General features: G+C 39.0%; 1 protein-coding gene across 1 annotated transcript in view; it reads right to left on the bottom strand.

Moving 5' to 3' along the window:
* Positions 1-23,311, bottom strand: part of CCDC38 (coiled-coil domain containing 38) — a 40,120-nt gene extending 16,809 nt beyond the window's left edge. Inside the window, exons 1-9 of the mRNA XM_033117632.1 lie at positions 23,194-23,311; positions 16,264-16,317; positions 13,627-13,724; positions 12,131-12,300; positions 9,745-9,802; positions 7,467-7,630; positions 7,274-7,354; positions 4,807-4,970; positions 2,904-2,996 (exon numbers count right to left, since the gene is read on the bottom strand). Of these exons, the coding sequence (XP_032973523.1) occupies positions 2,904-2,996; positions 4,807-4,970; positions 7,274-7,354; positions 7,467-7,630; positions 9,745-9,802; positions 12,131-12,300; positions 13,627-13,724; positions 16,264-16,303 (868 nt within the window). The 5' untranslated portion in view covers positions 16,304-16,317; positions 23,194-23,311. The remainder of the gene's footprint in view (positions 1-2,903; positions 2,997-4,806; positions 4,971-7,273; positions 7,355-7,466; positions 7,631-9,744; positions 9,803-12,130; positions 12,301-13,626; positions 13,725-16,263; positions 16,318-23,193) is intronic.
* Positions 23,312-23,365: the final 54 nt, after the last annotated feature.

Here is a 23,365-nt window from a genome sequence, read left to right as displayed (position 1 = left end):
TATTTTCGGGGAAACATGTTATAGGAAGACAAAGGGACTAGAATAGTTAGTATAATTTGAAAAGTAGTAATAAAGTAAAAAGAGTCTACCTGACTTCAACACTAATAACTATAATAAACCAAGACCATGTGATATTGGTGGAAGTACAGCCACATAGGCCAGGGGAGCAGAATAGAGAATCCAGAAATAGACCTGAACAAATATGCCTCACTGATTTTTGACAAAAGCAATTCAGTGGAGAAGCCATTTCAACAAATGGGACTTGAACAATCAACAACTATAGATGAAAAAAAAAAACTGAAAAAACCCAAAGTCTAAACCTCATACCCTTATACAAACATTAACCCCAAATGGATCATAGGCTTAGATATAAAACTATAAAACTTTTAGAAGAAAACTTGAAAAACATTTTTGGGATCTAGGACTAGGCAAAGAGTTTTAGACTTGACATAAAAAGCATGATTCATAAAATAAAAAATTGATAAATTGGACTTCATCAAAATTTAAAAGTTTTACTCTACAAAAGACCCTGTTAAGATGAAAGATAACCTACAGACTGGGAGAAAATATTTGCAAACCACATATTTACAAAGGACTAGTATCTAAATATATAAAGAATTCTCAAAAACCACAAAAAAAACAAAAGCACCAGACAATCTAGTTAGAAACAAGCAAAAGACATGAACATTTTACCAAAGAGGATATAAAAATGTAACAAGCACACGGAAAGATGTTCAACATCATTACTACTAAGGAAATGCAAATTCAAAGAACAATAAGATACGCACATTTATCAGAATAGCTAAAACAAGAAAATGGTGAAGATGCCAAATACTGGTGAGGACATAAGGAAACTTTGCTGGTGGAAATGTAAAATGGAACAGCCACTCTGAGAAACAACTTGGCGGTGTCTTTAAAAACTAAACATGTATCTACCATTCAACTCAGGAATTGCACTCTAGGCATTTATCCCAGAGAAATGAAAACTGTGTTCACACAAAAAGTTGTACAAATTTATTATAGCAATTTATTCATTGTAGTCCCAAATTGGAAACAATCTGGATGTGTTTCAATGAGTGAATTAACTAAATTGTAGTGCATCCTCCCATACCATAGAATACGAGTACACAGCAATAAAAGGGGACCAACTATTGATAGACCCAACAGCTTGGATGAGCTACGCTTAGTAAACGTCCAACCCCAAAAAGGCTACATACTGTATAATTCCATTTATATAATATTCTTGAAATGATAAAAATCAGAGAAAAGGAGAACCGGTTAGGGATTGCTAGGGGCTAATGGGAGTTGGAGAGAGGGAAGTGGATATGACAAAAAGAGGCAACATGAAGAATCCTTGTGGTGATGTTCTGTATTTTATTTATCTTGACTACCAATGTCAGTATCCTAGTTGTGATATTGTACTACACTGTTGCAAGATGTTACCACTGGGTAAAGGACATACAGGATCTTTCCCTATTATTTCTTGCAACTGCATGTGACTCTACAATTATATCAAAACAAAAATTTAGTTAAAAACAAAATGGTGACTGCTAAATGCCACAGTAGTGGAGGACCTCAGTGCCCCTGGAATTCAGAACGTTGTGTCTGTGTTGATTTTTGTCACATGTGATTGTCATGGATATTGCACTGCTGGCCCAGATCCTTTCCTTGGTGCCAGTGTATCCAACCTGGGCATCAGTATATTTTGTTAAAGCTCCTTGGGGTAGCCAGGGTTGAAACAAACAATCAAAAATGATTTGTGGTCCTATTGCAGCAATTTTGAATGATGTGGTAAAACTGAAAACACACAGGCCAGGAAAGTAGCTTAAACAATTGGGCAGCAGATTCTGAGAAAAGGGCCAAGCAAGATGCAGGGGACGGGCAGTTTCTGTAAACAGCAGTTGCAGCCACTCATCAAAGAACTCGGAGGCCTGTACGAGCTCAGTCACCTGAGGAGCACGCAGAAACGGCAACCACTACCTCCAGCATCTGTTACAATGGGTGTGAGTATATACTATACATTGAAGAATGGCCAAAAAAGATATTTGCTAAAAGACATTCACAGTTTCCAAGAGAGTTAATTAAGTATGTACTGTACTTTGATAAGGATGATTTCTTAGACTCTAGGATGACAGTGGGTTTCCTGCATGGTGTTCCTGTTCAAAATGTCCAGGTGAGGTCCATGTCATCGGTGATGGTGATGGTGAAAAGAAATAACATGTGATTAGAAATTAATCCTTGTTACTTGGTGCCAGCTATTCATTTTTCCGCATGGTTATGCCCACTACCTTTTAAAATTATTACAATGATGATTGTATAGAAAATGCAGCTCTTTTATTTTCTGCCATTGGGTTCCAAGCATAAGAATAAAATCAAAGGCACCCTGGTTGGGGGTGGGAGTATGTGGCGTTTGTCAAAAACATGATACATGTCACAAATCAGGGATATAAATTGTGAAATATAAGCCATGGTTCTATTTTTACCTAATCATGTATATTTCTAATCAGATACCTTAACTGAGGGAAAAAATTAAAATGATGGCCACGTCAGTCATTCCATCCTGTGGAGAAAGCTGCCATGGACACATTCAAGTCACCCCTGCACTCGGCCCCCACCCATCAATGTCTACCCCGACCCTGGTCTGAGACTGAGCCCTGGACAATAGTCTTGGATCTTTTCATCCAGTGGTGGCGCCAGGTCCCCCAGATCATCTTTTCTCACCCCAGCACTCATGACTTCCAGCCACTCTTCCTGCTCTTCTGTCTTGAAACCATAGCAGTCCTCGCTGTCCCCACCCTCTCTCTTCCCAATTAGCCTATAGGCCCTTGGTCTCCAGATCAAAACCAGAGGTGGGCACCTTCTCTGGTTTGACTTTTGTTAGTGAAGTCCCAAATCTCTTGTGTTACCTTGGCTCCCTTTTCCCAGAGGATAGTCTTCTATAAATGATATCCCCTTGGTGCCCTCACCACTGTTCTGTTTTTTCTTTGTATTTAATTCTAGAAATGGAAAATAAAGAGGAGAGAGATGGGGTGGGGGAAACCACTTCTGAGAATGAGAGCTTTATCTCAGAATCACTGTGAAAACGTCTAGGGAAAGAAATATAAGATGGGGACATTGTAACCAGTAAATATCTGATGTAGATGACAAGGGCCGGTCTTTGGAGCAGGCGGAATGGATGAAGACCCACCCACAGAGCACAAGGTCCCTGTCTCCCGTGTCCATCTGTCATAGCCTCTAAAAATCCCAGGGGGAGCCATTCTCTCCTTGGACTGAGACTCATTGCTTTCTGAGCATCTTCTAGTTAGATGACAAATCTAGGAGCCCTGAATCTTAAGCTGTTAGACGCAAATACTTCTCACTTTTCCTTTCATTTGTTTTTTTCTCTGGTCAAGAACCATGTGTTGAGTTTAATCAAGTGTCCTCACTGTGCTGGCTGTTTCACACACAACGATCGAATTTAATCACACCCAGCACAGTGAAAAAAGACACAAGAGAATTGAGCAGGGCAGCCATTTGTGGTGTGCTGGTAAATGTTTAACAACCAGCTCTCCGGGGTGTGTGTGTGGGGGGAATTCTCCCTGATTTTCTGTTTACTGATCTCTGTGATGTAAATGTTCTTTGCCCTAGAGTCTCAGGATCAGCTGTTCCGCTGAGGACTGCAGATCTTCAGAACTCTCTGGGTAGCTTTCTCCTCTGCAGTGCTCCTCTCTGGGAACTGCACTCACTGGCCTCCCTGCACCCCCAGCTCTGGCTTTTCAATTCATGGGGACTGCTGGGCACCCCTGGGCTCTCCCTTCCTAAGCTCCGTCCTGAGGCCATCATAAGGCTTATCTCATTCATTTCCTTTCTCTGAAGGATGATTTTGCACTGCTCCTTGATGTGCAATGTCTGAAAACTGTTGCTTGACATAGTTTTCAGACTTTTCAGGCAGGAGGGTGTCTCGTTCTTGTTACCCCAAAGTTACGAGAAGTGGCAGTCTTCCCATTTGACTGGTGACCCCACTTTGATCACTTATTAAATTGTTATACACATAATAGGATCTATTTCTGGTCCACTAAGCTGACTTCCAAACCCCAGCACCATGCTGTTTTAATTCCTGAGACTCTTGTCAGAATATGTTGTGAATCTTAAAGGGTTAGTAACAGCCCTCTCCATTACCTCTTTTCTTCAAAAGTGTTTGTTTTTCTAGATGAACCTTAGAATCACTGTATAAAGTTCTCCGCAACCCAACACCCAGCTCCTTGATACATTTTTGGTAACATTTTTATTATAATTCCATAAAACTTATACATTAATTTGAGAAAATTTGGCAGCTTTACTATATCAGTATTTCTATCTAAAAACACAACATACTTCTCTATCTGTCAAATCTCCAGGTCACAAAATTAAGGTTATTGTTGCTTTCTTGGATTTAATTTTCTTGTATATTTTCTAATTAATAAAGAGTTTATTTAGGTTAATAAGTTAATAAAGTATAATTGACTTTGTGTTCATCTTTCACTCTACAGAACCCTTTAATAAAATCAAAGTTTTTCAGGTGTTTTACAGGCGGAGGTACTAGGTATGGTATCATATCATCTGTAAATAATTATTTTATTTGTCCATATATATGTTGTTACTGTTTTTTTCCTAACATGAACCTGAATTTCCCAATTAATAATATATACTATCAGAGATAGTGGTGATTCTTGGTCAGGTTCTGCTTGAAATGGAAATTGTAATTATTTAACAAGTAACAAATACTGAAGCAAGACATTTTACAGTAAAGGATATTTACTTAATTGAAATTAAGAATATAGGACTTACTTGTTAATCTTTTTGCAAGACCGCCACTCATATTTTCTTTACTCTTTGACATCTTCGCCTTTCTCAGCGCTTGCTGGATTTGCCATTGTTTTGGAGACAATTTTAGCAGAAAAAATCCATATTTCATATACTCTCTAAGGAGGAATTCTGTTTTTGATATTTCACTACTCAAAGGAAACAAAGGTATGTTTTAAAAAGTATGTTCACATAGATATATCTGTGTGAAAGCATATTCATTTTTTTTACAAAAAGATTCTACAAAATTCATTCTCTTGATTATGTATTTGCATAATAATTTACTTAGCAAAAATTATAAATATGACCATAAAAATATGGGCATCAATAAGATATGAGATGAGAAGAATCTGTAGGAATGCTATTTGAATAAAACATGCCCCAGGTAGGATAGACTGACTGTAGTTTGACTCTACTTATACATTTCTGAGGGAAATATTATATTAACTTTTAGACATAGGGAGAAATTAGAAGGTAGCGATAGATGATACTTATGTGAGGAGAAGGGAAACACTCAATGAGCACCTACTACGTACTGGGCAATACACAGGACACACTACAGATACAATTTCATCCTCAGTACAGCACTTTAAAATAGGCATTATCATCCCTATCTTTTGGAAGAAGAAATGAATGACTTGCAAAGCCATCTGTCTGGTAAATGGCAGAGCCAGCACTCAAGACTAGGTCTGCCTGACTCAGACGCCCAGACTCTTGCCAACAATCCACAGTAGCCTGGACTGAAAGCCTTTCCCCAGCCTCACCTGGCTTTCCCATAATCATGTGTCAAAGTGGACTCCGAAGGAAAGTTTAATATCACAATGAAGGCCCTTAGGAAGCGAGTTCCACCCTTCTCCTTCAGAGCTTTCCTACCCATACCCTCATCAATACCCTTATCAATATCACTCCTGTATCAATAGCTTCAGCTTCAGTGCTTCTGTTGGTCAGAGCCTTCCTGAAGCCCTGGTGTGTGAGTGATATTAAAGAGTCAAACCTGGATGTTTTTAACTATGGTCAAGTGTATCTCACTTGATTTAATTTTAAATATCTAAAGAAGCTCACATATCACCAGTCATGGATGTTGGGAGCCTCTCATTCTACCACCACTTTCTTTTTAGATTGAAAGTCTCCCAGATGTGCTACTAAAAACGGTTAAAATACCTAGAGTTGCACCGCTTCCAAGCAAAAACTTCAGAACTAGCTCCAGTTCCCTTTGTAAACAGATTTCCAGCCATGCCTGCAGTGGAAGACCTCCAGGGGCCATCTCTAGCCCTTAGAGAAGGAAGAGGGAAGTAAATAGCAGGTGCCTGCATCCCTTGCTGTGTTACCAGTTTGTTTTCCATTACCTTTTGCACCTTGCTAAGATAATGAGACACACAAATAATCAGCAAAGTTCTCTTCAGCAAGGCTGTTTGGAGGATTTAACTGCGTGGCCCTTGTGCATAAGTACAGTGCTTTGTGCGAACGTAGAGGCTACTACTGTAGTTCTATAAGTAGAACAGAATCATCTAATTACATTATGGAGTCAAGGAGGAAAGGGAATTCTCCATCTTGGAGCACCTTCAACTAGACTCTCAACATAGAAGAGGCTGCTATAGCCAGAATGTGCTTGAAACATACATTTGTTAATAACAATTGGTTTCAAAGAAACTACCATCCAGTCCATTTGCTGCATTTTAGACAGGGCTATTGTCCAGCTCCTCAAAAAAGTATAGGAGGAAAGTTTAGGATTTGGTTTTAGAGGCAAGCTAAACATCAAGTCCTCAAAAAGAAAAAACGAATTTTAACGTGACTTGATACCAAGATTACAGTGTTTCCCAGGTCATGAAATTACTGCCCAAGGATGATGACAGAAGGGAGCTTCTTTAGATATTTAAAATGAGATTAAGTGAGATATACTTGACCATAGAAAAAAATATTTAGATTTGGGGAAATAAAAAAGAGTGGCAGGTGGTATAATAATTTTATCTCAACTCTTGCTCATGTATTTTTGTCATTACGGATGGATCCCGGTTTCTAATATCCAAGGCTAAATTCAACTAAGTATAAGTAAAATATAAAAAATACTCCCAATTATAATGTAAGATAATTGTGAAATGAATCCCCCTTGAGGAGATGTTAAAATGTGGGAAGAAATGTGCCTTAAAATGAAAGAAAAAGGACACTTAGAAAATAATTTGTTTAGTCCTAACATTGGTTTGCTTTTTTCCAACTAATTTCTTGGCTTCTGTGTTGACAAGTTAGAGAAACTTTTCCGCCAGAGATCACTGTACAGTCCTGATACTCAGGCAGGCATGATCTTTGATAGACAGATTACTCATTTTAAAAATGTGGCCATACTTATGGAATCATCAACTGATAAGGATTATTCTCACTTAGGTCTTGCTCGGCACAAATAAGTTTTAATGGGGCGTGGGCACTTGATAAGGAAAAGATGATGTCCTGTCCTCACCTTTTCACTGCCTGTACCTCCATACTTGCTTTCTTTAGCTCTGCCATCATTTGGAGTTTGTTTATAGTTTCTTGTGCAGCACTGAGAAGTAACAGAGATTCGTTAGTTTATTTTGTGTTGTGTTGTGCTTTGAGAAACTAAAAAGAAGAAAGAGGGAGGTAAAAAGCAATTTGGCCAGAATGAAAAAACGAACATTTTAAGGGCATCTACAGATCTCTGGTCATTTTCTCGAAGGAATTCTTCAAAGGCCATTGCATCTTCTTGGAGCTTTGTTTCTGCTTTCAGGAGTTGCCGTTCCTTCGTTGCTGTGTATTTATCAAACTTTGTGATTGTATTTCTTTTGGTTGACAGAGCATACTAGCGATATTGAAAACGGAAGTGCATTGAGAACATTATTCCACATTTCCAGCACATTTCTAGTACATTTCAACAGTCTCATAATAAAGGGGCGGACGGAGGGGGGAACTTGCATTGTAAGTGATCATTTGTATTAGAAAAAAATGGTATGCCAAAATTTAGGGGCCACGGCCTTTATTTCATGAAGAAATTTTATTTTGGGGATAATTAGATGGGAGACTAATTCCTCTCTTTCACTTGTATGAAGAGGCTCAATATTGTTCCAAAATGGCTGTACCCCACAAATCAAAAATAGCAACATATTGCTCCAAAGAACCGGTCCACCTGGTGTTACCCAGTGTCCCTCCAATACTTTCTGAGCATTGGAAAACTGGGCTGTCTGCAGCTAGAGCCTTCTCCCATAGGACGTACCCAGGGAGAATCAGGTTCCATTGCTGCTGTACCAGTGATGCATGCCTCCAAGCCAGCCCAAGGGTAGAAGTGTTTAACCTCAAAGAGCCCCATTTAGGTCCCCAAATCCAAGTTTGACATCAAGCATCTATATTTTTTTGGTATAGAATATAAGAATCCACTTGGGCTTTTAATGCCATGCATGGAAAATAAACTATAAACAAAGGCACATACATGATAAATGAACTAAAAATATGTAAATGAGATCATTTTAAAGAAACACAACCAATAATTAGATACTCCAAATTCATAACAAAAATATATTTTATTTACTACTTTATTTGCCCAGTATTTATTGAGTGTCTACTGTGTGCCAGGACTGTTTTAAGTGATATTAATAGAGCAATGAACAAAATAAACACAATTGCTTTTATGGGGTATACATTCTAGTACAGGTGGGAGTCGGATAAAGGAGAATAAGGACCCCAGTGGGCAAGGGCAGGGGTTGTCATTTGTCATTATGATAGCCAAGGAAAGCCTCCCTGATACGGTGAAAATTAAGAAAGTAGGGAGCAACTCATGTGGATATCTGAGGGAAGAATGTTCCTCCCAGAAGGAAGAGCCATGAGTCAACAGCATAATTGGTGCGTCCCAGAAACAGCAAGGAGGCCAGTGTGGCTGGAGCAGATGGAGTAAGGGGAGAGTGGTAGGAATGAGGGCAGAGAGAGAGAGCTGGGCGCCAGATAAGTCATCAGTGGTCTTTAGAGAGAGGCATGTGTGAGAAGACACTCCTATTGCTGTGTGGAGAACAGACTGACTGTAGGAAACAAAAGTGGAAGCAGGAGATCAGTGTTTAAAAGTTATAGCAACAATTCATGCCACAGATATTAGTAATGTGGACTACACAATAACAGCAGTGACAGTCATGAAAAGTGGTGTGATCATGGAAAAAAATACATTTGAAAGTGGGTTGTAAGAAGATAGAGTTGAGGATAACTCCAGTATTTTTCACCTAAGCTACTGGAAAAATGGAATTAGTATTTACTGAGTAGGGAACACTGCATGAGATGCAGATTTTCGGGGGTAGGGAAGAGTAGAGCAGGGGCAAAGGTTTAGAAATGTAAAATCTGAGGTGTCTGTTGAGCATCTAAATTGAGATATTAAGAACTATAGTTGCACTTGTGAGTCTAGAGTTCAGGGAAAAGGGTCAAGCTAGAAACATAAATTTGGAAGTTATTAATATGGAAGTGGAATTTAAAGCCACAGGCCTGGAGGAGGGTAGATGGAGCACAGGGGGAGGAGTGAGCCCTGAGGCATCCCAACATTTGGAGATCAGGGAGAAGAGGAACAAGAAAACCGTAAAGGAGTGAGCAGCCGGTGATGTGGAAGAACCAAGAGACAGTGGGTCCTGGAAATCAGCTGAAAGGGTTTCAAGCAAGAGGAAGTGAACAAATGGGCCAACTGCTGCTGAAAGTTTAAGTAAAGGGAGACTGTGAAAGGACAGTTCAAATTTGGCAATAGAAAGGTAGGTCATTGGTAACCTTAACAAAGTTGTTCTGTTGGAATGATGAGGACAAAAGCCAGATTGAAGTGGGTTTAGGGGAGGATAGGAAGGGCAATAGATCTGGGTATGTAATGGAAAAATAAAATGTTAAGGTGAAAATTGGCAATGCTATGCAAGACGTTTTCTATTTGGCTAACGGGAGAAAAAGTATTTTTACTACCTCAAGCAGAAACCTGTCTCTTTGGTCATTAATGAATTCATGGACAGTCTTTTTGTGTCTGCACCTTTAAAGAAAATTGAAATTGACTTAGGTTTAGTTCATTGTCTCTCAAAAATGTATAAAGTTATGTAATTAAATTATAGCCTATAGTATGTATGGACTTAAAAACTAATTCAATAAGAGTAACTACTATTTATTTTGTGTCCATATATTCCAGGAATTTTATTAGACAATTGAAATACATCGTTTTATTTAATCCTCACAATAACCCCACTAAGGTACTTACTACTCTCCCCACCCTGTATATGAGGCCCTGAAGCTCAGAGATGGCAAGATGCCTGCCCGAGAGTGCACAGCTAACACACAGAAAGAGGGCCAACCACCCCTAAGCCTATGCTAAATAAGACTGGGCTATTTTAAATCTTAACTTTTTGGCCAATCTAGACATAAAACTGAACTCTTTAGGCAAAGTGTGTGTGGGGAATCACAAACTTATGGCAGGAAAGGAAAAGATGTCAGCCAGCTGACCATCTAGCAATCGAAAATACCAAAATTTCCTTTCAAGGTGACTTGGTTCTGGAAAAATTATAGTCTACATTTCAATAATGTTCGCTTCATGAAAAACCAACACAATGTGATAGCAAATAAAATATTTTAATAAGAAGGTCAATGGAAGTAGAAATAAAGTAGTATTTCCCAAATAACCAGTGAGCCTGGGCTGCACTGGGAAGCCCATGCCTTGCCTGGATTGTACTCTGCCTCTACCTCTTACTAGCTGTGGGAACAAAAGTACATGACTTACCCTCTCCAAGCCTTAGTGTCCTCATCTGTAAAATGAGGATAATAATTGTGGTGGATTATATTGTTCTAAAATATTTGCTGCCTCTCTGTGTGAGAAGATTATCTCCACTCCCCCACCCCCACCTCTGACCCCAACCCCCTGATGTCAGGCTTGACCATTAACTTGATCTGGCCCATGGAATGGGAGTGGAAGGGACCTAAGTGTCTCCCATGTCCAAATTTCAAGAACCACCACCAGGTTCTCTCTCTCTCCCTCTGTCATAACTCCAGCAACGTCCCAGACGGGGGCTGTTCCTTCAGTGCAGGACTCAGCGAAAACACCAAAGTTGACAAGTGAATGAGAAGCAAAGCTCTGTTGTTGTAAGCCACTCAAATTTAGGAGTGGTTTATTACCATAATGTAAATTAGCCCTAGAGGATATATTACTATTACTTTCTACGTTATAGTGGTATTGTGAGAAGGAAATGAGGTAACATATTATAAAACACATAGTAATTTCTTAAGAATGGTTAGCTGTTATTATTTCAAGAATACCATTGGAATGGGTAATCACTTAATTTTTCACTAATAGTAGTAATAATGATTATTATAATCACTAATAATAGTTCTGTGAGGGTGGGTGACAAACAAGCAGCTTTGGAGTCAGACAGGCATTGATTTGAATTCTGCACCCACTTAGTGACTTTGAATAAGTGACTCAACTTCACTGAGCCATTTTCATCAGAGAGGAGGCAAAAACATCTAACATACACGAAAGTAATAAGCACCTTGTGGAGGATTGTGGGGACAGAGCCAGGAAAGCAGTTTTCAGGCTCTCAGCCTCACGGGGAAAGGTGCTGGCTCGGGTAGTAGATGGCCATCAGCTGTGACTAGCTGGCCATCAGCTGTTACCAGTTAGCCATTAGTCACTGATATAACTGCCGTGGCTGAGCTAGCATGTGCGAATTGCAGTTAGCATGGAGGGTTGCAGCTAGCAAATGCGCTTAGCAAGTGGATTGCAGTTAGCAAGGGGTTGGTTGGTTGGCTGGCAGAGAAGCGGACAGCAGATTGCAGATTGTGTGGCTCCTGCTTCCTGTGTCTCCAACCCAGCTGCCGGTGAGAATATAGTGGTATGAACCCCCTATCCATCGCTCCGTTGGTGTCCCTTTTTGGCCTCACCATATCCTGCGTTCTTGTGCGGGGAGCAGAACTAGAGACCCGGCATGACAACAGGTAAACTAATTTCATTCTATTAGCTTGTATGGCTGGGACAATCAAGACTTGTCTTTAGAAAGTTTATATATTTCTACATCTAAGAACTGAATTTAAATGTCCAGAGCCATTATCTTTACTACTGTATCATTTTGGCAGTGACTTGCTTCCTTAGAGCCATGAAAACAAGTAACAGTCTATTTCTTGGAAAAGTATGTTTTCTTATTTAAAATAGATTTTATTCCAACTCTCAACCCCCATTTACAAAGACCCCACCCCCACTCCCTATTATGAGACAGCACACCTTATGTTTCTTACCTCCAGAAAAGCCACCAAATCTGATATCAATAGTAAATATTCAAAACGATGTTCTTAAACAAATAATAATTTAGACTTACCTTCTGTTAATCTGAGAATAAGAGTGGGATCTAGCTCAAATTTTGCAAGTGATCCACCAACTGTGTCAGAGTAAAACATTATTTGGCTCAGGTGTGAACGACTCTTCATTCGAGATGAGAAAGTAGACTTTTGGTGGACTTTCATGTTGCGGTTCGAAAAATTTTCCTGCCCAAGTGGAAAAGTTTAAAAGAATTCTAATATACCAAAATAATGTTGTCTTAAAAGTGATCATATATAAAAACTAGCATTTTCAACAAGTGTTTTTCTCATTACTAATACATTAAACAAGCAACCTCAAGTTCTTATCTTTGAAGAACTGTGTTTAGTTTTCAGTTCCTTCTCATGTAAAGCTGAACACAAATGTAAAAACATTCAACCTTTATTAAAATGTACATGACAAATACAAGACTGGAAAATGTTGCTCTGGCTTTATTGTCACCATGTTTTCTTGCCCAAAGTGCAGGGAACTTGTAAATTCCACTGATTTGAAAAGAATAGAGTGATCCTGCGAAATTGAAAACTTAAGAGGAAATGCATCTTCCCAGTAGACATAAAAAACATCAGCCTTCTGACTTTGTGAATCTTTTCTCAATTTAATTTTGTATACTTTCAGTCAAACTGTTGAACACATGTGTAAAACCATCACCCCACAGATGAATCAGTTATGGAGAATTTCTGGATATTTTCCTCATTTTTTTTTTTAAATCCTGCAATCAGCCATTACTTCTAGGAATAAGGAAAGAAAACCTCATGAAATCTGAACCATACAGTGTACGTAGTGAGATTAACTGTAAGATACAGCTGGAAAGTTAGCCTCATCGCTGACTTAGCTTCATACCAAGTAATTCTAAAACGACACACCCTCTTCCATTTCTTCCTTCCCCCACCACCCTCCCCAATACATACATATACAGTCTCTCATCTGTATCTGCCTGGCAAATGTTGACTTATCTTGATTCTGCTCCTGTTGTCTCCTCAGTAGACTGCGCGCACACACACACACACACAAACAAAACCACCACCCTCCTCTCCCACTTCTCGCCAACAAACACTTTCTCTAGATTTCCTTTGTATGCATCTATTACTATATTTCATCAACTTTAAGATGCCATTTACTGTAAGATGCACTATTTTGTGCACTGCCAGTTATGTATGGCATCCCCTCTCTAGAAGCTGGATCCCAATTTCAGGAATAAGAAAATGTATGAAAATGTGGGTGTTAGAATCAATGAAGTGAGGGCATGCTGTACATGGTCGCAATGGATTGTAATGGTGTGTCTGTCTTGGAAAGACAGGAGAGGGTGATCAATAGGTCCCTACCGTGAGCTGGATGCTATTCTGTGGTGGGTGTTTACACCGACCCCCAGCACAGTGGTTGGCACATGCATTAACATCTGACCCCATGTCTAAACTCAGCAAAATTCATAAAAGTGATGGAGAAGCAAATATGTTTCTAACATTAATTGGACTGGGATTTTAATAAAACCTTACCTTTTTCCTTGTAGTTTCATCTTCTTTGTAAAGAAAGAGATCTTTAAAAAAGATCCTATATGGCCTCTCCTTTTTGAGTGAGTCATCTTTTAGTTTCTCTGTTAAGAAAAAAGAAAGAAGGAAAAACTTCTGCCATCCCTCCTCTGTGGACCAGATGGCCAGGCTCCCACCAGCCAGGGTAGAGTAAGTGGGACACGTGGGTCTTCCAGGAGGAGGATAAAGTCAGCCTCGCCGCCCCAACTGAGGTCGGGATGAGGAGCCTGCATCTAGGGGACAGGAGCCACAGGTCCTCTGTTTCCCACGGCACTGGGCATAGTGCTTAGTGATTCGTGGGGAAGAATTCTACATTTGTTACGTAAATAGATAGGGGGGCTATTACAAGATAGTGGGATCATATTTTAAGATACTAACATGTTGATTCTTCCCACCACTACAAATATACCCATTACTCTTACACTATCTTTTCCGCCCCAATAGACACGGCCAATACCCTTAGGGAGATTCTCAGTCTAGACTAGAGTCTTAAAAGTCAAAGATAATAACAATTATGTCAAGGATGTGGAGGAATTGGACCCTCACACACTGCCAGTGGGAATGCGAAATGGTGCAGCCACTTTGGAAAACAGTCTGGCGGCTCTTCAAAAGGTTGAGCATAGAGCTGCCATATGATCCAGCCATTCTACTCCTAGATCTATGCCCAAGAGAAATGAAAACACTTGTTCACACAAAAACTTGTACATGAATGTTTATAGCAGTAGCTTAGCTTAGCTCCCTCACATTCTTGACAAAGTAATATAAATCCTTTAATAAGAAAGGGACCATTCAATACATACTATTCTACTGTTCTAAATTTTTTTTCAGTTAACAATATATTTAGGTGTTCTTTTCATATATATATATATATATATGTATATTTACCTCATCAAAAAAAAAAAAAATAGCTACCTAGCATCCCAGCATCCCATTCCTTGGATGTATCGTGTTGTATATAACCAATCCCATACCAATGGACATTATAGTTGATTCCAGGCTTTTCCTAGTATAAACGATACTGTGATGAATACTCTTGTACACATCTTTAATCACGTGTGCAGATGTGTCTGTAGAATAAATTGCCAACATGGCCCTGTTAGGCAAAATAATTTCTGCTGATTGACATGACCAAGGCTGTCTTAGGAAACAAGTTGCTCTCAGTGACTGATAGAAATGTCCTTACATAGATAAGTAAGCCTATTAAGTTGTTTAATGCTTTGGCATGTACAGCTCTTAACAAGTAGGTGTCACTTAGCTACAAGCTTTCTGTGTTCCTGGAGGCTGTATATATTAAGCCTCCATCCCTTTTTGGGTGTGGAGATCCACCTTTTTGTTGACACCTTAAGTTTGCTTAACAAACTCTTTGTTTAATTCTGGAGTTCTCAGCTTCTTTTCTCAATCTCTTGGCCTATCTTCCTTTGGAAGTCAGTTTCAGTATACGTTGGGAAATTTTCCCAACACCCTATTTAAATGCTCTTAAAATGTCTGGTGGCCCACCAGTACCCATTCTCCCTTCTCCTACAGGAATAGAGCCCTTAACTCTAGCTTGGCATATGGGCACCCAGAGTAAAGACTGCATTTTTCAACCTCCTTTGGAGCTGGATATATCCATATGGCTAAGTTCTGGACAAGGGGATGTTAGGGGAAGTGGTGAGTGCAACTTTAAGTCACGTCCTGCAAGGAAGGGGCAGGCTTCTCCTCCATTTTCTCCTCCTTGCTGGCAGGAATATGGGTGTGATCACTGGTGTAGAAGCAGCCACTTTGGATCAAGGATATAGGCCAGCAACAAGCTAGGGGAAGCCTGGGCCCCTCATGTGAGCCTCCACACAGGCCCTGGAATGCTTACGTACAGACTTTGTTACCTAAGAGAGAAATAAACTTTTATCATGTTTAATCCACTGCGATTTTATATTTTCTGTCAGTTGCAGCCAAACCTTTTAATTCTAAATATAGATAAGGCCAAATTTCCTTTAAAGACAATTCTTATAGAGTACCTGTAACCCATAACAAACTCTTGGTGTTATCCAATTTTTAAATCTTTGTCAAATTTATAAGTGGAAAAAAAAAGCTATTCTTGTACATTGATAAATACTAATTCCTTGTATAGTCGTGAAGAAGTGGGAGGATAAGGAGAGAGGGTGGTAAAGGAAAGGAGAGGACAGATTTTGATAAAGTATAGTTATTCATGTCTTTTATTATAACAAATATTAATGATTGAGGTTTTTTTAAACTTTAAAATTTTATTTCAGACTAATTAGTAAACTAAATAATATACATAATATATAATTTAACATTCAAAAAGCATATCAATGGAGAAAGTATTAGTTCAACCTTAAATCTTTTTTTATTTTGAGTTGTTTTACGTCTCAAAAGGTTCCAGTATCTAGCTAAATATGACAATTTAATGCTCCTCTAATTTGAAGACTTTTGAGAATTAAAAAGTAGACGAGAACCTTCTCAGTGGGTAATTTATAAACTCTTTCTATAGAGAGACCATGTCTGATGCTTATTACATAGCATTCTCCTTTTCTTACTCCCAACCTACTGTAGAGTATGACCAGGCTAGGCACAAAGTAAGAACTCATTGATTGATCTCTGCTTTACCTTCAGGAGTCAATGGTATCGGGGATAAATGTGGTAACATTTTGTCTCCTGGCCCTGTCCAAAGAAAAGAAAATACATTTAAAATTTTTCTGTGAGCATTGCATAAAGCCATTAAGTTCAAACGCCAGTGACTCCCAAATATGCTTTATTGCTGTTAATTTATTATAAAAGCAGTGCGCACACAAAGTCTTTTACCCAACATTTCCACTTCCAGGAACTTATCTCAAGAAAATAATCAGATCAGTGGGCAAAAAAGTATGTACAATAATGTTGGTTGCAGAGTTCTTTAATAAATAGAGAGTTAATTAAATAACTATGGTATACCAATAAAATGAATTGCCATGTGGCCCCTTAAAACTATGTTGTAGTCATTATTTACTTTTTTTACTATATAACTAAAAAAATATATATTTTAAAAGGGAATAGTGTGAATTAAAAAAGAAAAAAACATGCCAAATCAGAGAGGCATTTGAAAAATTGTTCACCAAACATTAATAATGGTTGTCTCTGATTTAGAGCAATCTCTCCTTTACTTTTTATCAGGTTTGGGATTAGGGTTAGGTGAGAGAGGCACTCACCTTAGCTGCGAAATTCAAGGAAGTACCCCGAAAAACTTAGTTATCAACATAAATAACATGTTAATACAATTAAAAAATTTTTCAAAATTACTTCAAGAAAAAAGTGAAATCTCAAAATTTTAAATATAGATAGGATCTGACTCTGCACTTACATGATCCAGAGTGAGTGTCTCATTGCCACACTCTTGTCCCAGACCACAGATCTTGTTTTTATTTAAAATTGTGATGTGGTGTTTATTATGGATTTTTTACATTAATTTTTATTTTTTTAAACAGCGAATTGAAATTTTGTTTTGATTCCTGTGTTTTTCTCTCCCCCTTATATTTTGCACAAAAGGCAAGTGCCTTACTTGCCTCACCCTAATCCTTCCTTGTCTTAAATTTTTATACTTTTTTGTATCATTCATATGTTTCAACAAACTTGTCTAATTTTTACAATGAAAAAAGTGGCAATGGTATTTTCATTTTGGGGGAGAAAATGGAATATTCAGGAGTTTATATAAAAAGGTGTGCCCACCGCAGGAGCAATGGGATAAAACATCCGATTTCGGGCTGCCCATTTCAATTTATGCCTCAGTAACACAAAGAGCCATGTTTAAGTGCTGAGTGTCCCAGAAGCACTGTAGCATGTGACTAAGAATGCAGACTTTGCAGTGGACAAGCCTGTTGGTTTGGCATTTACAGATGTGTGAGCAAGCTCATTTAACATTCAACAAATATTTATTGAGTACCTACTATGTGCCAGGTACTGGTCTAGTGATGGAGACAGGGCAATTAAAAAATAAGACACACACAAAGGACAAAAACCATTGTCTTAATGGAGATTACATTTTAATTGCTTAGCATCTCTGAGCCTCATGTTCCTATTCCATAAAATAGGAATAATGGTCCCATTTCTTAAGGCTTTCATGAGGATTCAAGTGAGGCAATGTATGTAAACAACTAAGCAGGGTGCCTAGCATACAGACAGAACTCAGTAAGTGGTTGCTATTATATGCTAATATTTACTAATTAGTATGCGATTTTACTTGCAGTAATTATAAAAATAAATATGAAAAGGAGAAAATAAATTATGCTAAAGCTTATAAAAGAGAAAAATTTAATAAAAACCTACAGCATTGATATTATAGTTTTTCAGATTACTGAAGATTTTTTCACAGGGATTAGGTTCATTCTGACAGGTGGGAAAGAATAAGGTTGATGAAAAATTGATGATAATCTGTTGGGTTGATATATAAAGTGATGAGGCAGAAAAGCGTTCATAAAAGTGAACCTGAAGGGGGACTGCCCAGGCCTGCATCCCCACCCCAGTCTCGTCCCCTAGAAATAAATAAAAAATGTCCAAACCCTCCTAAAAAAAGGAGATAAGACCCTAACTGGAGTAATCTGGTTTTGACGCCTGCGCAAACTGTTAAAACCTGTCCATTAGTCGAACTCTAGCCTCATTATAATAAAATTAAAATAAAATGAAAATTAAGGCTCCCCCGACCTTGGGTTTTTCTATATGCAGTCTGGGTAAGAGCATGCACAGAAAGAAACTAGTTATATAACCAACATGTGTCAATCAAATGACCTCAGTCTATATGTCACATCTCCTGCTGTAAGGAAATTTACCTACCCTTTCCTATATAAGAAAAAGCTAACCTAAAGTTAGGTACAGTTGTCTATCCTGGCAACTTCTATGCCGGCATCTTTCTTCTTGAATAAACTTACTTCCTTGCTCTCCTCATTTCAGGCTGAGTCTGTGAATTTATGCAACTTTTGCAAATGACCAGGGGTGAATTCCAATGACGCAACATAAAGATTTGTAGGAGATTTTCTTAAGTTTCTACTTTGTAATTATCCCCACCCTTAAGGTTCTGCTCACCTCTTTCTTGTCATACTTCTGCTCCTTCAATCTTTCTGTCTATCTGAATTCACTCCCTTCCCCATCCCCACTCCCATTCCCTTCATTCTGAAAGTCTATCTGCAGTAAACATCTTTATTATGGGTTCTGGCACTTTTTAACTCACAGAAATGCCGCAAGTTCCTGCTCCTCTACGCCAACTGCTACTAGCAGATATCTGCTCTTATTTCATCTCTCCAGTAATTCACAGAACACGTAAATGGAATAAATAGTCTCTAGAAGTTGTTATGCTTCTCTACTTCTGTATTAACCCCCCTACTGATTAGTGAAGTGTTGGAGGAGAACACAGAAAGTGAGAACCAGCTATTCTTAGGAAGGGATTATAAAGTTCTCTGAACTGAACCAGTATGATATGCCAACCAGGAAAAAAATGCCAAAGCTAGTAAATGTCTTTTTTATGCAAAATAAAAAATTGCATGATGACTAAGTAAAGGTTTTATACCAAGAGAGGGAAAATGTTGTTGGATTGTATAGCAAATGGCTGCAAATTCACATCTAAACTACATGTTCACATCCAATTTCTGACATAAAAAACAGAGAGAGCTCAGAAAAATCAGGGATTTTAAAATGGTGGTGTGTGATTGCAAGCCTTCATTTTTAAACATAGCATAGGCTAGTGATTAAGAACATAGGCTGTCATTGTGCTTTTTAATCCTCACACTTCAATTTCCCCATCTTTCTAAAGGGAGGATAAGAATAGCGCCTTCCTCGTGGGATTGTTAGGTGAGTTTTGCCTGCCTTTGGACAGCATCAGGAACACAACAAGTGCCATGTGAGTGTAACCCATGGAGAAAGCATTCTAAGGAGCATAGGTACCTGTCGTGTTTGAAGAATAGCAAGGACACCAGTGGCACTTCAGCACAGTGAATGAAGGGAAGAGTGACAGATGAGGACAAAGAGATAACAAGGGCCCTGGAGGTCATTTACTCAGTGGAATGGGAATCACGAAATGAGTCACTCTGACTGCTGAGCTCAAAAGACACTATCCAAAGAGAATGAGGGTTGAATAAGGAGACCTGTTGGAAAACTACAGCCATTAGGAGGTGAGAGATAATGTGGTCTCGGGATAATCGTGCAGTGGTGAGAGGTGGTCAGATTCCAGATATATTTGAAAAGTATATATTGACTGATAAGAATTGACTGATGGTTTGGATGTGTGGTATGAGATAAAGAGCTCAGGAAAGAAAGGATGGAGTTGCTATGAGCCGAGACAGAGAAGGCCGTGGGGGAAGGAGCAGTTGGGAAGATCAAAGCTTCAGTTTGGAACATGTTAAGTTTGAGATATCTACTGGCTATCTGAGGGACATGGGTATAAAATATACTGTTCTTCCAAGTGAACACCATGCTGGTTGATTTATTTAATTCTTGCATTCCTCTAACATTATGCAATTATATGTGGTCACTGGGTCAGGTCCTTTGATATGTATCATCACAGAAGTGGCATGAAGGCCCTGTGGAAAGACCTGGCCTTTGGGAGCAGGCAGGTCAGGTGCCTCTGATTCTTATCAACTCTTTCTTTTAGGCCTATCCAATTAAATTCAGTACCTTAGGATCTTCTACCAAGTATGAATCTCATACCTTTCTTCTTGGCTTGTTGCAATTTTCAAACACAGATAATATGTGCAAAGTGCCTACTCACAGTAGGGTGACAAGGAATTAAATAATTGCTTATACTTTCCTCAACATACATATCTAGAGCTGTCCTCTTTCTAGATCACTTTGTCTCATGAATAACTACCAGCATTGGAAAATAAACTGACAGCTAGTTTTCGTAAGAAACCCTGAATTAAAGTTCTTGAAACCAAATCATTTGAGAGGACTCTACCAGCAACGTCAGTGCAAATTTGGGGAACCTGACCCACTTTAGTGCATATTCTTAAGATCCCAAGCTTTGCAGAAGTGGAGAAAGAGGAATGGAGTTTTATAATGCCCAAACCTAAAGCCCTGGACCAACTCAAAATAAAATTAACACTATCTACCAGATATTTTTGAAAGAAGTTTGTGTGTGAATTTCTCAACAATTCTCTCTACAAACTCAACGAAAATCGATTTCTAGATTCTCTCAACACTATAAAGAGCTTTATCTCTCATACGCAAATGAAGATTTACACAGATTCTCTCAGACCCAATGTCTTTCAATGTTTTCCCACTTCCTTCCCACCCACTTGGACTAATACAAGGAGAAAGGGTTGTGAACTGTGTCCTTGAATGGTGTGTAGAGACCAGAGCTAGCAATTATTTTGTTTACCCGTGAGCCAGGAACCCCTAGGTCCTTGGCCTGCCCAGATGACTGCCTTTTTGATTAGGTCAGAAGCAGAGCATAATGATGAGGAAATAACCTTCAGCTTGACTTTTAAGGCACTGCTGGCGTCAAGCTAACGATTTTGTGTGGACTTTTCTGTTGACATTTCTGACTGCCCCTTTTGTAAACTTAAAAAAACAAAACAAAACATAACTGGAGGTCAAGTGGAAGGAAAAGTAGGGGAAAAGAAGTCAGCCAATCCAAGTCAGATGATGTGAAAAGTACTTTGAAAACTAAGAAGAGCTATAAGGATGTTGGTTATTACGAAGGAAAAAAATGTGTTGTCCTTACCGCTCTAATTATTTAACCGTGACCAAGGAGGAGAGAAGTCCACTCTCATCCTTCTTGTTCTGCAAACCTCTTGTTTGCAGGGGCTTTTCAGGCAATGTTGTTTATCTGGACTGTAATTGAATGCACTCAGTTCATCCACCCACAGATATAAATCCCCATATTATAAAAGTACAATTTCTTTTAGACTTGCCAAGAACTTAGAAGCTTTAAGTACATGGCACATTCTATGAAGTCAGGAGCAGACCTAGTACTACTGGCTGAAATCTAACTTAATTAAACAGCAAGACAAATAACAGGATTAAAATAAACTAATCGTAGTCGTAGTAATAATAATAATAGCTATGACTTATTAGAGCTAGGCACTGGGCTAAATGATTTACATTTCATCTTATTTAAAGCCCAAACAAGTCCCTAAAATAGAAAACAATTGTCCCCATGATACGGATGAGAAAACTGAGCCTCAGGGAAAACAATTTCCTAAGGTCAAACAGCTCATAAGTAACAGAAATAGGATTAAGACAAGTATACTGAACCCCAAAGCCTTCTGTTTTCCTATCATTTCACACCATCCTTTATAACTGGATAGTTTGCAAAAAAAATTGTAAAATGTAACAGTCTTTAGTAAAAATTTTATCATGTAAAACTTTAATATTTATGAATTAGTGTTTGTGTTTCTATTTTCCACTATTTCTACTTCTCTCTATATTATTTCTCTCTGCATATTATACCTTTCTTTTTAACACTGTGTATAGACATATACACAGCTGTTTGTGATTGTAATCTATGGATTTTTGTTTTTCCTTTTGGGTCTCTTGTACTTACATTGTCTGTTGAATTCTTTTCCAATATTCTTCTTTCCTCTCTTTCCTACCTGACTGGTCTCTCTCTCTTTTACAGCCACAATAAGAAACTAAAAATATATTCTTATTTGTGTTCACCTAAAGGAGTTTTTGCTTTCTGTTCTTTTTTAAAAATGGCTTTAAAATGACACTAAATTGACTTACTTTTGTATTTTATGGTTTTACAGGCCCCAGCCTGCTTTTTATTGTATGTTATTCATATCCATAAAGTGTCTTCCTTTTGATTGTAGTCTGTGCTGGGCAGGGAAAATGCCCTTCCTGTCTGTATGTTCCACAGGCCTAACACAAAGCTTCTACTAAATGTATGTAGACAAAATGAAATAATTAAGAAACTCCAAGCAAAACCCTGCCAGTTTTCACAGCAATTGATAGGCGGGAAGAGATGTAGGTGAGAATTATAGACTATCTTCTTTAAACAAACTTGATTCTGTCTCCTACTTTGGATGCAAATTGAGGGTAAGCCCCACTACCCCACCAGATACAGTTGAGGGTGTAGGGGACACAGAGTTGGAACCAGTTTTACCTCAGCGAGTTTGGATCTAGGAGCTGTTTCAACCAATCCTGCAGGACAGGCGTTAGGGGAAAGATAGGCGGAGGGGCCGATCGATTCTCCAGTCTCGGCTCTATCATCCCCCACCCCGGTCCTCCTTCATCTCGGGAACCGTCTGGTAGGAGATCCCGGAGCTGAGCTGGTCAACAGAAAAGTGCTCGGCACCCGCCACTCTGCTTCGTGGCCGCGCGGACTCAGGAGCAATGCCCCCACCGCATCCCCCTCCCCGCTACCCCAGGTTCCTTCAGCAGGCGGCCCTCCGTGTCCTAGGCTGCCGCCCAGTCCGCTGGGCAAACGTTTCTCCTCGCTGGGTCCCTTCGCTGGGCTCTGTCCCAGATGCCCTCACTTGCTTCTACCAGGTTTCCCCCACACTTCCCGCATTAGGGGCCCTGGCCCAGGATGACCCCCTTCCGTCTGGCCACGTGATCGTCGCACACCTTTACCTCTGCAGGTGACAGAGCTTCAGTTTCCTTATCTGTAAAGTAGGGACAATAATCTCTACCACATTTACCCAGAACGTGACAAGGCGACCAAAAAAGAGGAGATTCCATTATAACAGTGATTACTAATCAATGTTGTCGTTGTTGGTACGGTACTGTTACTGTCATTGCTATG

This window comes from Rhinolophus ferrumequinum, chromosome 10 (assembly GCF_004115265.2).
Source record: "Rhinolophus ferrumequinum isolate MPI-CBG mRhiFer1 chromosome 10, mRhiFer1_v1.p, whole genome shotgun sequence".
Lineage (NCBI taxonomy): Eukaryota > Metazoa > Chordata > Mammalia > Chiroptera > Rhinolophidae > Rhinolophus > Rhinolophus ferrumequinum.
The sequence above is the reverse complement of the archived record's forward strand: the minus strand, read 5'-3'. Positions and strand labels throughout refer to the sequence as shown.